At 41.3% G+C, this 15,985-nt stretch overlaps 1 protein-coding gene across 1 annotated transcript in view; it reads left to right on the top strand.

The window, feature by feature from the left end:
- Nucleotides 1–15,985, top strand: part of LOC124798210 (cytochrome P450 6k1-like) — a 164,715-nt gene that overhangs the window by 49,829 nt on the left and 98,901 nt on the right. The window contains exon 2 of the mRNA XM_047261513.1: nucleotides 3,569–3,795. Coding sequence (XP_047117469.1) covers nucleotides 3,576–3,795 — 220 coding nt within the window. The 5' untranslated portion in view covers nucleotides 3,569–3,575. The remainder of the gene's footprint in view (nucleotides 1–3,568; nucleotides 3,796–15,985) is intronic.

Raw genomic sequence — 15,985 nt, 5'->3', positions numbered from 1 at the left:
CAAAGAGAAAGATATAGGTATTCGCTTTTTCTGCACGCTATACGAGATTGAAATAATAGAGAATTGTGAAGGTGGTTCATGAACCCTCTGCCAGGCACTTAAATGTGATTTGCAGAGTACCCATATAGATGTAGATGTTTGTGCTGTGGTGTTGCATCAGCCTTGCACGGGATAGTAATTCGCTAGTCTGGCTACTGCTAGGCTCCTACCTATGGTGTGGGATGACACAGAATTTTGCAAGAGATCCAGTACTTGTTTTCGGATGGCAGGCGAAAATGTGAAGACGTCATCGTGTGCTTAGTGGACAATACAGCGGTTATCCCTTGCGATGCTCGATAGTGGTCGACCGAAATCTTGAAGGTGTGTATGTCTGCCCTTGCCTTTCCATGCAGTCCAACATCGGGCCACTGTTACTTATGAAAGGCCCACCAATTTTTTGGACATTGCACGATTCAACTGTCCAGCCAAATGGAGACCCACAATCAGGCTCCATTCAAATTCTGTCAGGTGCTGATAACCCTGTCTCACATGAGTACGTGGCATATCTTGTGTCCTTCACAGTGACTACTCAATATCTGACGCTTTTCACACTCCTTGATAACCCACCAAGCCTGGCAACAACACCAGACACTAACAGTACTGATGCATTCTGGTACCCATTCTACCTGTCACAGAGAATTACAACTCTAATCATTTACATACCCACCGATGGTGTTTATGTGTATGAAGTTAAACTGGCATTGGACCATGTCTTATGGGAGTTTTCCGTTTTCTGTGAAGCAATGTGTACTCATATCAGAGCCTATTCATTCCTTTCTTTTGCAGTCATATAGTATTTTTTTAAAAATAACACACCGCCATTTGACTGTTTTAATGTTTATTGAAATACAACCCAGGTTTTGTCTTTTTATGCCATTTTCCGTATTTTCTAAACGCAAAAATTCCATATAATAACACCGTGTAAAATTTCGAAAGATGTAAAATGTCTTAAATAATGAATGTAAATTGGTTCATAATTACGAAATATATATTTAACATTTTATGTCTTTAACATATATTGCTGGACACTTAATATGTTAAGCTCAAAGTTGGCCATAAATTAAGAAAAATATTGGCTCCCCAAAAATTCCAGATGTAAAATCATATTCTTTTAAAGATCAGTACATAATCATGGGAGAACGTTATAATTAGTAAAAACAGGCTTACGTTGGTAAATAAAAGATGAACACATGCCCTTAAAACGTAATGATGGTGAAATCAGAGAGTACGAGTAATAGAACAACTGAATACTAAAACGACAAAGTGTCATAGATATATTACTGTTAAGTAACTTCAGACTATATACAATTATCTTTAGCGTGGCGCTGTGCATCATCATCTTTCCACTAACCATGTATACGTCAGATCGTCAACAATTGAAAGTGAACCTACATTAAGTTGGATGAGGAACTAAAGTCTAAAAGGAACGAAACGAAATAAAATTCGAACACAGTGAATCACAAATGAGAATATAGTAGGTGCCACTGATAATACAAAACACGAAAATTAACAATAGGAGATAAAATCACAGAGATGGGAGAGAGAAGGGTAAATGGATGTTGGCTGAAGAGGGATGGGGGAGATACAGGAATATACATTGTTAAGCCAAGACTTATAAAATCAAGAAAAGTAAGAAAGTAAACAGTGTAATTACGAGAGAGAGATGGGTTTCGAGTCAAATACAGGATACAGTAAGAGGGGGGCAGCAGCGTCAAAGGACAATAGCAAGATGAAGAAGTGGGAAAAGGAGACTTACAGATGGGTATATCTAGGGGATAGAGAGAGGGGCTGAATAAAGGGATAGTAGGAATATGAATTCATATTTGATTAAATACTGAAGCAGGAAGAATCAAAATAAGAGAGTGAAGAGGTGGGAGAAGGTTGAGGTGATGGATGGGGGGAGGGGGATCTCATTTCGTTTTGTTCCTTTTAGACTTCAGTCCCTCATCCAAATTAATGTAGGTTCACTTACAGCTGTTGATGATCTGACGTATACATGTTTAGTGGAAAGATGATGATGCGCAGTGCCACGCCAAAGATAATGTTAAATAGTCTGAAGATATTCAACATTAATATTCATATATCTATGACACTTCGTCGTTTTAGTGTTCAGTTGTTCTATTACTCATACTCTGATTTCACCATCAGTACGTTTTAAGGACATGTGTTCAACCTTTATTTACCAACGTAAGCCTGTTTTCACTAAATATGACGTGCTCCCACGATTATTTACTGATCTGCTAAAAGATGGTGATTTTGCATCTGACGTGGGGAGCCAATATTTTTCTTAATTTGTGGCCAACTTTGAGCTTGACAACATGCAAGTGTCCAGCAACATACGTTAAACACATAAGATGCAAGTACATATTTCGTAATTATACACCATTTTACATTCATTGTTTAAGACATTTTACATCTTTCGAAATTTTACGTGGTCTTATTGTACGCAACTTTTGCTTTTAGCAAATACTTGAAAATAGCATAAAAGGCCGAAACTTGGGTTGTACTAAAATAAAAAAATACGACAGTCAAGTAGCGGTGTGTTCATTTTAAAAAAATATTCAACTGCGACTAATACCGTGATATAAGCGCAACAATTCTATTTGATTCGTGGTGTTTTTTGCGCACTTTACGCCTTTGAATCATCACAGGACATCTTATTTCCTAAATTCACCTATCCTTGTCTTCAGTTACATCACGTTTGAAAGGCTTCTAACCGTTTCATCTGTGTCTTCCTCATTGTCCACGTTACAGACCAACACAGAGCTTTGCTCCAAAAATAGCCTTCCATTCGTCTTTTTCTTGTCTCGAGTTTTATAGCTACGAATGTTAATTAGTGTTTCTTTTTACAGAAACTTTTTTCAAAATTCTCTGCCTTCATAAGTCTTCTGACTGATATTTGTGGCCTACTACAATTTCTTCGGGGTGCACTCAGCCCTTGTGAGGCAAACTGAGGAGCTACTTCATTGAGAAGTAGCGGCTCCGGTCTCGGAAACTGACACACGGCCGGGAGAGCGGTGTGCTGACCACGTGCCCCTCCATATCCGCATCCAATGATGATGCCTATGAGCTGCGGATGACACAGCGACCCTTGACCCTTCATGGCCTGTTCAGGGTGGAGCTTAGTTTCTAGTTTTTCAGTACTACAGTTTACTTTTCTGTGTCAACCTCTTCATCTCAGACTGACATTAACAACGTATATTCTCAGTTATTTGTTGTACATATGGCTGCCTCTAGCTTCAAGTATCCTCCTGCATCAGCACACACAATGCCACACTCCAGAAATAGTTTACATTCTCAGTATCGTTTTCCTAAAATCCTTTCTTTGATACCAGTAGACTTCGTTTTGATGATGAATGCTCTTTGCTTCTTCTTGTCTACCTCTCATGTCCTCCTTGCTTTCGTTGTTACGCACCTCATTTTCTCGTAAAAGACAAGTGATAGTAAAGAGACTGTCATGTTACCTAGATTTAATGTATGACACTCTGGTTCTCATTCTGTGGAAAAGTCACGGTGTTTCTGTTTGCAGCCTCACGATGGCCATTTTCCTCGACTCGTGGATCGCCGAGCTGGTGGTCGTCTTGTCAGCGGTGGTGCTGGCAGCCTACCTGTGGTTCCAGCGCAGCTATCGCTACTGGGAGACGAAGGGCGTACCCTACGTGGAACCGGCGTTCCCCTTTGGGAACTTTCGGCCCGTCGCCCTGGGGCAAAAGTCCATTGGGGAACTCTTGCACGACATGTACAGACAGTTACCAGGTAAGAATCTCTAAGCAGCAGCAAACGTCAGACACTAAAAGATTAAGTGCAACCTTAATTGCAATCGAAATTTAATTTTGTGTATAGCCCGTCTGTGAGACATCTGTAAATACACAGTTCGCATTTTGTAACCTCCCCACAAAATAAAATAAATAATATAAATAATATCCTCATTTAGTGTAACCTCAAAACAGAAAAACTCCTTAACTTCTCAACGGTAAAAATTATAATTATGTCGTTCACATACAGTGTAACGTCCCAACAAAAAATAAATTCAGTAACCTGGTAATAATACAATGTAACTAACCTCTCAATTAAATTGTCGCTCACTTATAACTTTTCAATAATTGATCAATGAAGTTGCCGGATAACGCATATACAGGATGTTACAAAAAGGTACGGCCAAACTTTCAGGAAAGATTCCTCAGACACAAATAAAGAAAAGATGTTATGTGGACATGTGTCCGGAAACGCTTAATTTCCATGTTAGAGCTCATTTTAGTTTCGTCAGTATGTACTGTACTTCCTCGATTCACCGCGATGATTTGATACAGGATACTCTACCTGTGCTGCTAGAACATGGGCCTTTACAAGTACGACACAACATGTGGTTCATGCACGATGGAGCTCATGCACATTTCAGTCGAAGTGCTCGTACGCTTCTCAACAACAGATTCGGTGACCGATGGATTGGTAGAGGCGGACCAATTCCATGGCCTCCACGCTCTCCTGACCTCAACCCTCTTGACTTTCAATTATGGGGGCATTTGAAAGCTCTTGTCTACGCAATGTAGGGACTCTTCGTGTTCGTATTGTGGACGGCTGTGATACAATACGCCTTTCTCCTGGGCTGCATCAGCGCATCAGGGATTCCATCATGCGACGGAGGGCGGATGCATGTATCCTCGCTAACGGAGGACATTTTGAACATTTCCTGTAACAAAGTGTTTGAAGTCACGCTGGTACGTTCTGTTGCTGTGTGTTTCCATTCCATGATTAATGTGATTTGAAGAGAAGTAATAAAATGAGCTTTAACATGGAAAGTAAGCGTTTCCGGACCCATGTCCACATAACATATTTTCTTTCTTTGTGTGTGAGGAACGTTTCCTGAAAATTTGGCCGTACCTTTTTGTAACACCCTGTATATCTGCTCTTACAATAATTTTTTTTGGCACAGCCCTGTGCAATGCTGGCCGATAGATTTGTCATTTATGAAAGGAAACAACTGATTTTTCTTTTGCAATAATCGGGATGATCATGGATTGGAGAAATTAGTAAATTCTTTAAATTGAAATGAATGGTTGTTAAAAGTTATTTTTTATGAGAAAGATTATTATTAGGAGATTTTTAAAACAGTTACATGGGACTTGAGATAACAATACTACATATGCGCGAGGCTGCTTTTTACCTTATACAATAATGCTCAGGCTCCGGCATCGCTGCACCACGACCGGCCCAGCCAACACGATACACCAGACTAGACTGCTCGCTAGCAACAACTTACTGCTACAGCTACACAGTTCCTACTGCAGTCAACACTGCTCTCCGGTCTGAGATTCTCTTATACCTTACATATCGCAGGCAGCGCGTGAGCAATACATCGAAATTACATCTGCTCGGACCTCTTACAATTTCGCTTTACTTATTTTAGAAGTAACCTCGGCGGCCTGTAATAGAAGGTGGGGGTTAATAGCTACTCGCTTATTCTACTATACGAGCACTCTAATCGACAGAAAGTGAGTGATGCTGATGGCTATTGACTCCTTTCAAGTCACTATTAACTATCGTGGGCAAATAACACTGACTTTAATGGGCCACTAAATAAGATTATTTCAAACTCGATTGGAATTTAATGTGTAACAGGGTTTTCAAAAGTCTTATTTAGTGAGATCGTATGATCTATAGAAGTAACGTAGTTATGGGGCCTCCAGATCACTTAGCACTTAAATGACGAAAAGGGGCAATCCAGAGGACGTTAGGGGAAAGTTTAAAACTACAAAATGGAGGTGCCAGGAAATTTAAAAATCCCAGTGGGCACTGGTGGGAAATTAAAAAAAAAGTATTTTAGCGTCCTTTAAAATTAAACAGTCAATCAAAGTGTAGTATTTTTATCAAACACTAGAATGAAACAAAAATGGCCCTGGTGCGAAATTTTTTAGCATTCATTAAAATGAAACAGCCAATCACAGTACAGTATTTTACTAGACATTGAAATTAAACGACCAGTCAGTATGTAACCTCAATATCCAGATGTAACCAATTATTTATCGTAATACTACGGTATTTCCATATCAAAAATTTTTGTAAGATTCACCTGAAATGCATAAATTGGCGCTATTTTAAAAGTATTATATTATTTATAAAAACTTATATAAGGGCGCACACACACACACACACACACACACACACACACACAAGTTTGTGTCAAATTCTGCAGCCTCATCAGTAAATTCAATTGTTTTATTATGTTATATGCTTATCTCTTTCAATAAAAACCACTAAGTGTGTGTAGTATCATTTTACACAGATTACCTCAAGACTATCAAATTGATTTTTCTGTTGACAATATAATTTGTCCGATTAACAATTACCCTTCTGTTAAAACGAACGAATTTCCAGATGAAATAAAATGCAATTGACGTGTCACTTGTTTTTATTTTCACACAATAAATCAGTGCAAACTGCATGTGATGTGTGATTCTTCAGCTCCGATCGTCAGCTGTTCCCTTACTCGAATTTCAGTAGATTCCTTAGTGACACAGTCTCAGAATTTGGACGCCTGTGCCAGAACCTTCGGGTGGTTACAGTCCATTCCATGTAATTGTGGCAGGTAATATTCTGCAACTGCCGACTTGTTAGACTGCTGCAATCTGGTATGGCGTTGGTGTTCTCAAAAATGATCTTCGACAGTAGTAACTCTTACCACACTGATAGATGACAGATGTAGCCGCCCTCCGTCGATCTGCTGTCATCGACTTCTCTGGCGGAAGATATCGATGTTGTTATCTACTGCATATGCCCGACTGTTCGTTATATCTATACCTCAGATGGAGCAGCCACAAACATCTCCGCTGTAAAGGCGACTAAATTTAGGTTTTTTTGTACTAATAATTAATGCTAACTTTTTGCTCAGTTGATGACTCTTCATTTGTTGCTGCGTTACCGAAGACAAGATAGTTAATAAAGTCTTTGCATGTTACTTATTATTTACTAATAAACACGCTATTGTTGAAATCACTTTAGTTTTTTATTAACAACATTTGATAATAATTAAATGTTCATGAATGATAGCGTTTTGTATATAGGGAAAATGAGAGTTGATCCTACAATTACTCTCAGCTATTACGGCAAGTAAAACGTTCGTGATTTTTACAGTTCGTCATTCAAAGATATTATAGCAAGGACTATGGTCCATTACTATGCTTCGATACAGTCACTCAAACTTCGTACGCTTTTACTTCCACAAAGCTAAGTGTCCAGTTCCGTTGTTGTATTAAATTTAACGTCCCTTCGTATAGTCCACAGATCCTGCTGCCGTTTATTCGGCATGTAATAGAATTTACTACTGAACGCTACTTTTCCTCGCGCACACAATTCCTCATATATTCGTAGTCCGTGACCTTGTGGCAAAAGTCTGTCCCGTATAAATTAACTATAGTCAATTTTCTTGCAGTTTGGCAAAAGCGCCCTGATCCCTTCCGTAGCATATCACACGGAAATGCACGCTACATCGCACGCCGCTGATATATAGACTTCAGAGCGCAGAAAACAGGACAACGGAGCTAACAATAGTCGCGCATGGTTTATATAGTAGAATTTAGAAACAAAAGTAGCCACGTTAAACCCTGCAATCCACCGTACGGCGCGTGGTGGTGGGTAGCCCTTATCAATACATTTCCCTTCCTGTTCCACGCGCAAACAGAGCGAGGGAAAAGCGACTGTCTACATGCCTCGTTATGAGCCACCGTTTCTCGTATCTCATCTTCGTGGTCCTTACGTGCACTGTATGTTGGTGGTAGTAGAACCGTTCTGCAGTCACCTTCAAACGCCGGTTCTATAAATTTTCTCAATAGTGTTCCTAGAAAAGACTGTCGCCTTCCCATTTGAGTTCCTGAAGCATGTCCACAACACTTGCGTTTTATTAGAACCTACCAGTAACAAATCTAGCAGCCCGCCTCAGAATTGCTTCGATGTCGTCCTTTAATCCGACCTGGTACCGGTCCCAAGCACTCGAACAGTACTCTTTGTGTCGCACTAGCATCCTATATGCGATATCCTTTACAGATGAACCACAATAAACCGAAGTCGACATTCGCCTTCCTACCACAGTCCTCACGCGCTAAGACCTGAAACTATGGTAGAATCTTGTTCTCCTTATTTTCCCAGAACTTCTTCATGCATTGGCTGATGGCCTGCCTCTATTCATTTGACATTGCTCACCTCGGTTGTGATTTTATTGTTGCATGGGAAATTTCGCAATATTGATCAGTAGCCTACAATTATCCTTTTCCTGTATGATGTCTTCTCTGACGCTAAGTCTTCTCAAATCCCATCTTATCTCTTCCCCATGGAGTTTTTTATTCTGGAAATTGAGGTGAACATTTTCTTTGTTAGGCTATTTTAATTCATTCTGTGAATATAGGCGAAAAAATTCGATCTCCTCTGCGTTATTGTGTCTGTGATTGTTTCTGTGTTTCTATATAAATCTTCATTTCTCCTCTTTGTCCAGTTCCTGTCTTGATTCTTCTGTAGTCCTAACAATTTTCTGAGTGTATCAATGCTAATTCTATACAATAAGATTAAATTCACTGAATTGTTACAAAAACGCGCCTGCAAAAGAATTACCTAACTGAGTTTCACATTCTTCACCCAGTATATAGAAGGGAACCATTTGTTTTCCAAAACTCTTGTACATCAGAGTTATTCTGGGAACTTTGTACAGTTTTCTAGCTCTTACTGTGGGAATCTCACGTTTTACAGCTTCCCAAGCTTAAAGCGTTTGATTTTCTTCGTACTGGAGAATCTTCTTTTCGTTTTCTTTTCCCACGTCGAGCTACAGTTGGAAAACTGACACAAAATAATATGCTAAGCAGGCAAGAAGAGGTTGTTGACAGTTCCAAACAAATATGGATCGAGACTCGAAACAATATGTTCCCAAATCTGAAAGTAGGTGTCCGCTACTGAATCTTAAATAGCATTCCAACACCAGAAGCTCACAGTGTGTATGTGCACTGGCTGTCAGCTACTGGATCTCGTGGCTATAAGATCACGTAAATTTATTACCAGATCAAGTGTATGTTATGTGATGATGTTCCATCAGGCAAGATGGTGTGTTCGTTGTAAGCAATGTCCATAAATGAAGAAGAAACGAAATCATATAGATGCAGCAAATTCCATTGCGACTGAGTACTGAGTAAACCTATCAGACGAGAGAGAATAGCGTACTGTGTGTACCACCAACATCAAACTAGGACTGTTATGTAACCTTTGTATAATGCTGTTAGTTTACATTTTGTGTTAATAGGTAACTTGTAAAATTACACGTTTATTTTGCGTAGTTATTTCTTGGTAACACGAATGATGAAGTTTGAAATACTCGTACGTCAATGGAGGAAAACTTGTTTTCCATGCATAAGTAGCTGCCATAAAGATCTAAGTATTTTTATCAAAACAGTAAGAACAGCTTTATGTGATGACAAATATAGAGACAAACAGTAACAAATGGTTTATCCTAAAGAGTGTATGTGTATATGTCTGGGATCTCCTCCCAAAACCCCTGAATCGAATGCAACCAAGCTTGGCAGAAAAAAGCAGATCTTACAAGTATCAGCACTATGGGATTTATAAATGGGCAAAAAGATGATTTCCTGACCCCTGGTATGTAGGCTGCCGTGCACCACAGACCCACTGTGTCAGGCACCCGTTCTCGGCTCACACACTTCTACAGAGCGACATGTCAAATATTTTTCTTTCCCTGCGTTTTCATCGTAGTATATTTCCTAAATTTCGTGCATGTTTTCTGTTAAGAGGTTTAATATCGCGTTTTTTTGTAAGTGTACATTCATTCAGTCTATAGCGCGATTTTCATTTGTTCTGAACATGCAGCTACATGGCACATTAAAGCATCAGCGCCCATTGATGACACATCAAGAGGGCAGCAAGTTGCATATCTAGGATTATATCTGCTTTTATAGTTTACTTCTTCAGTCAGACTTGCTAGATCGATAGGATGTATGCATACTTTGTGTGGACACAGGAGGAGCCGGCCGCAGTTTGCGAGCATCTGAATGCGCATTTGGCTACGGTCAGTCACCTTTAGGCTGCTGCCTCAGGGTGTGGAGGTGGTCAAGAATCTGGCCCATCACATGGAGTGATCCCGTGTCACTTGTTCTGCCCAGGAGTTCTGCTGCTGAGGCACCTCCTAGAGTACTCGATGCAATGGATCTGCCTTCACAACAGGGTGAGAGGTGGGCGGTAACACGTTCACCTTGCTCAAGATGGAGGGCTGATGTGGAGCCTGGCCATCTGTCCCTGCCCATTCACCCTGTGAGTGGACATGTGGCAGCTGTTTCAGCAGGATCCGAACAGGCACACAGGGGAACAGGTTTACGAGTTATTGAGAGCTCCAACAATAGACGTGTTATGGAGCCCCTAGGACAGGTACCGTTCAGGGCTGGAAAGAAAGCCAATGTTAACTATATACGTGTGCCAGGGGTCTCATCCGAGATGTGGAAGCGACCCGACCTACGACTATCGAGTGTACAGGGTGCAGCCGTCTGCAATTGTGGCTCATGTCGGCACCAACGACACCTCTTGCATGGGTTCTGAACGCCATTCCCAATTCATAAAGGCGGCTGGCGGAAGTGGTGAAGACTATTGGTCTCACACATGGAGTGCCAACAGAGCTCGTAATTTGCAGCCTTATTCTCAGAGATAATTGGGGTCCTTTGGTTTGAAGCTGAGTGGAGGGTCTCAACCAAAGGCCTGTCGACTGTGCTACGGTCTTGGCTGCAGATTTCCAGGCCTGCGTTATCAGGTGGGGATTTGTAGGACTCTCCTTGATAGGTCGCATGCACTACACAAAGGAAGCAGCTACTCGGGTAGCAGGGTATTTGTGGAGTGCACATGAAGGTTTTTTAGGCTAGAAGGTAGTTTGAGGTACTCTGGTGAAAACTCGCCAGTCGATATGCAACGAGAGTAGCCAGACCACGTTTAGAGTAAAGACACTTCGACTGCCAAAATTTTATCAGTAAGTTGTCGAACTATTCGTTACAAAGTTCCCGAATTTACTGCCCTACAGGAAAGTTCTTGTGCTCAAATGATTCTTGAGACCGTGAGCTAACTGAAACTTGAAGTGGAAAGCTCTGAGATATTTCGCGAGTTGTAGAACATACTTGTATATCGGAGACACAGACTAGAGACCATAGAAGGGGGATTGTTTACTTTCGCATCAAAAATACTGCCTCAAGTGAGGTCGAAGTTGAATGTGAGAGTGAAGTTATCTGGTTGCGTGTAACAGGTGTATATGAAACAAAGTTATTTGTACGATTTTTTACCGACCATCCTATTCCTCTGTGACAGTACTAGTTATTCAAGGGAAGTCATCGGTCAATAGCGTATCAATACCCAGACCATGCAATACTAGTTAGAGGCGACTTAAACCTACGGAGTATAGACTGGGATGTCTATGGATTCATTCCATGAGGTGGAGATACAGACAGACCATCGTGCAAAGCACTTTTGAACACGATTTCTAAAATCTGTCTTGAGCAGCTAGTTCTACAGCCCATACGCAATGGAAATATCTTAGAACTCGTAGCTACAAATAAACCAGACCTTATCGACAATGTCAGTATAGAAACGCAGATTAGCGACCATGCTGTCATTATAGCAACTATGGTTACGAAAGTTAATAAATCAGTCAAGAAGGCTAGGCGCAGATAAACATTTGTTAGCATCACACTTAGGCAGTGAGTTGGCATCATTTAGTTCCAGTAATATGGACATAGAGGAATTACGGGCAAAGTTTATGGAGATTGTAAACCATAGTCTGGAGAGTTATGTGCCTAGTAAGTGGATTAAGGATGCAAAAAACCCATCACGGTTTAATAACAAAATTCGGATGATGCTGAAGAAGCAGATGCTGTTGCTCTCTCGGTTCAAAAGGGACCGCACAAATGACTACAATCAAAGGCTAGCAGAGATTCGTGCGCCTGTGAAAAGAGCTACGCGTGAAGTATACAACAACTACTATCGTCACACCTAAGCAAAAGATCTTGCAGAGAACCCGAGAAAATTCTAGTCCCATTTAAAATCCCTTAGCGGGTCTAAGGCTTCCATACAGTCCCTTGTTGACGAGTGTGGTGTGGCAGTTGAGGACAGCAAAACGAAAGGCGAAGCTTTAAATTTCAGGTTAAAGAAACCGGTCACACAGGAGAATCGTACAAACGTACTGTCATTTGATCATCGGATAGACTCCCGTATGGACGACGTAGTAATAAGCATTCCTGGCGTAGAGAAACAACTGAAAGATTTGAAAGCAAATAAGTCACCAGATCCCGACGGATTCCCAGTTGGATTTTACATAGAGCGGACCTAGAAAATTACAGACCAGTATCCCTAATTTCGGTTTGCTGCAGAATCTTTCAACATACCCTCATTCCGAATATAATAAATTTTCTTGGGGATGAGAAGCTTCTGTGCACGAATCAGCATTGTTTTAGAAAGCATCGCTCCCGCGAAACTCAGCTTGCCATTTTCTCACATGATGTACTGCGAAATATGGATGAAGGGCAACAAGCATTTCCACATTTCCGGAAATCATTTGACACGGTGCGGTGCAGGCTGTTAACCAAGGTACGAGCGTGTGGAATAGGTCAGTGACTCGAAAGCTTTTAAGTTATAGAGCACAGTACGTTGTACTCGACCCCGAGTGTTCATCAGACACAAGTGTATTGTCAGATGTGCTACACGGAAGTGTGATAGGACCGCAGTTGTTCTCTATACATGTAAATTGGCTGGTTCAAATGGCTCTGAGCACTATGGGACGTAACTTCTGAGGTCATCAGTCCGCTAGAACTTAGAACTATTTATACCTAACTAACCTAAGGACATCACACACATCCATGCCCGAGGCAGTATTCGAACCCGCGACCGTAGCGGTCGCGCGGTTTCAAACTGTAGCGCCTAGAACCGCTCAGCCACCCCAGCCGGCTCATGTAAATTATTTAACCGACAGGGTGGCCAGCAATCTGCTGTTGTTTGCTGACGATGCTGTGGTGTACAGTGAGGTGTCGATGTTTAGTGACTGTAAGAGGATACAAGATTCCTTAGACAAAAATTCTAAATGGTGTGATGAATGGCTGATAGCTCTAAATGCGGAGGATTAGGAAAAACAAACCCGTAGTGTTTGGATACAGCATCAGTAGTGTCCGGCTTGACACAGTCACGCCATTTAAATATCTGGGCATAACGTTGCAAAGCGATATCAAATAGTACGAGCATGTGAGAACTGTGGTTTTGAAGACGAATTGTCGACTTCGGTTTATTGGGAGAATTTTAGGAAAGTGTGGTTCATCTGTAACAGAGACCCGATGTAGGACACTGGAGTGACCTATTCTTGAGTATTGATGGAATGTTTGAGATCGGTAATAGGTCGGATTGAAAGAAGACATCGAAGCAATTCAGATTGGGAGATGCTTTAGGAACTCAAATGATAAACCCTGCGGAAAGGAGACGATCTTTTTTAGGAACATTATTAAGAAAATTTAGAGAACTGACGTTATTTTATGCTGACTGGCGAACGATTCTACTGCCACCTACATACAATGTTTGTAAGGAGCATGGAGATAAGATACGACAAATTATGATGGAGGCACATAGATAGTCTTTTTCCTTAGCTCTATTTGTGAGTGGAACAGGAAAGGAAATGACTAGCAGTGGTGCAGGGTACCCTCTGCCACGAGCCGTATGGTGGCTTGCAGAGTATCTATGTAGAAGTAGATGTAGAATAGCATATGTTGGCTTTATAGACCTCCTTTGCAGGGCAGCCTATATGTAAGGGCACGACGCAATTTTCCAACCCCAGTCTTATAAGCTGCCCTGCACAGTAGGTGCTTTGTATGCCACCCTACATGTCAGTAGGAAAAGTTTTCAAGCCTCTGACAGTAGGCTGCCCTGCATGGCAGGCATATTGTGGGAGTAGTATCGATCTGATTCATCGACCTGTTAGGTAGAGGCTACAGCTATGAGAAGGCTGATGGGTAGAGGAAGGGATAGAAAGGGAGAGGGGCCTGAAGGGAACAGACAGGAAGAAGGGGAAAGGATGGGAGGACAGAGAAGGTTGTAGGAAGAGATGGATAGGGACAAGGGGCAGGAGAAGACAAATAAGGTGAGCTGTGGAGGAGCAGTTGTAGGGAGAGAGGGCAAAACGAGATGGACACAGAGAGAGGTGGAAGGAGTGATAGATACAGTGATGTGGAGGAGAAAATGGACAGAGAGGATGACAGAGAGAGAGTGGAGGATATGGACAAATTCGGTGAGAGGATGACATGGACAGAGGGGAGGGGGAAATGGCCAGAGAGGTGGGAAGAAAGAGATTGGCAGGGAGGAGGCAGAGATGGGGGCAAGGAGGAGATGGTGAGAGGGAGATACAAGTTAGTGATGGTCAGAGATGGGAGAAGGATATGGAGAGAGAGTGAGATTGGGGATGAAGGAGATGATCAGTCAGAAAGAAGGGAAGGAGGAGATAGGAATAAGGGTGAGCAGGAGACAGATCCCAGGAGGGGGAGGAGGTGGTGTGTCAAATATATGTGGTGAACACTAATGTGGGCAATGCCATGAGGGAAAAGGCTATTGTGTGTGTGTGTGTGTGTGTGTGTGTGTGTGTGTACAATTCCAGTGCAGCTTACTTCATTTTCTTTGTGTCACTACTGTCATGCTGTGACAATTGGATACTGTGGCTGTTACTTTTAAATGTGAGGTACAATACTGTGCTGTGATTGGCTGGTTCATTTGCATGAAAGCTGAAATTATTTTTAAAAACTCTCTCACCAGTGCAATCTTCGTCTCCTTTAAAGTCCGAGAAAAATACTGCACTACGATTGGCGGTTTCATTTCTCTGGATGCTATAAACTGTTTTTAAAAATTTTTCCCACAAAGGCCATTTTGTTTTGTTTTAATGTCTGGTAAAAATACTGCACTGAGATAAGCTGTTTCATTTTAATGGATTGTAAAAAAAAAATTTAAAATATCACTCCAGTGCTATCTTGCGTTTAATAAATTTTCCACCACCACCATTTTGTATAGTTTTACATTTTCTGCCGGTGCCATTTTCGATTTTTAAATTTCATGCCACCAGCCACTTGTATTTTTAAATTTTCCACCAGTGTCATCTTGATGTCGTGGTTTTTTCCCTGGCACATATGCAAACTGCACTTTTCCACGTTATTTAAGTGCAAATTGAGCTATGCTCCGTGCTAGCTATACTGCTTGTGGCTATTTTGGAATGCTGGAAGAGTGATGTTGTCACCCTCCTTCCAGCTCACCTCAACACTGATGGTCAGCATTATCACTTTGCCTCCAAAAAATTTAGAAGACTGTATTAGGTTAAGAATGTTGAAATTACACATCACTTGGTATGTGGGGTGACCACAGCTGTAGTAATCGATTTCAACTATTAAAACCGCAACAATTACAAGATATTGAATTATAAATCACTCAAACACAACTTGTTTAGCGACAATAAAGTTACCTCATGAGGTGGAAAAACAGGTGAACCTTCAGTTGTGATTAGATCTTCGTGACGATAAATAATAGACATCCACTTCCTTCCTTCTTGAAACTGCCGTACAAAAGCACACCTGTCTTCCATAAAACGACAAAGGACATGAGGCACGGCGGAACCCAACAAGTGGAGTGAGCAAAGTTTTTCTAGTCAAGCTGTGTCATAAAGCGATTTTCTCCTTTATTTTATTCAGCACTCCTTTATTAGTTATTCAATCTAACCATCTAATCTTCAGCATTCTTATCAATAGGAATTAATTAGCAGCTGCGGACAAAATTTGAGTTTTGACCATCAGGTTCCCTATATCCATGGGCAGGGGCTAACATGACATCATCATGCCCCACCCCTTTCCTAAGTGATGCCCCCTTTTTCAGCCACACCGGTCCCCTCCCCTAACATTTCCTA

The sequence above is a fragment of the Schistocerca piceifrons genome, chromosome 5 (genome assembly GCF_021461385.2).
Source record: "Schistocerca piceifrons isolate TAMUIC-IGC-003096 chromosome 5, iqSchPice1.1, whole genome shotgun sequence".
NCBI classification, from domain to species: domain Eukaryota; kingdom Metazoa; phylum Arthropoda; class Insecta; order Orthoptera; family Acrididae; genus Schistocerca; species Schistocerca piceifrons.
The sequence above is the reverse complement of the archived record's forward strand: the minus strand, read 5'-3'. Positions and strand labels throughout refer to the sequence as shown.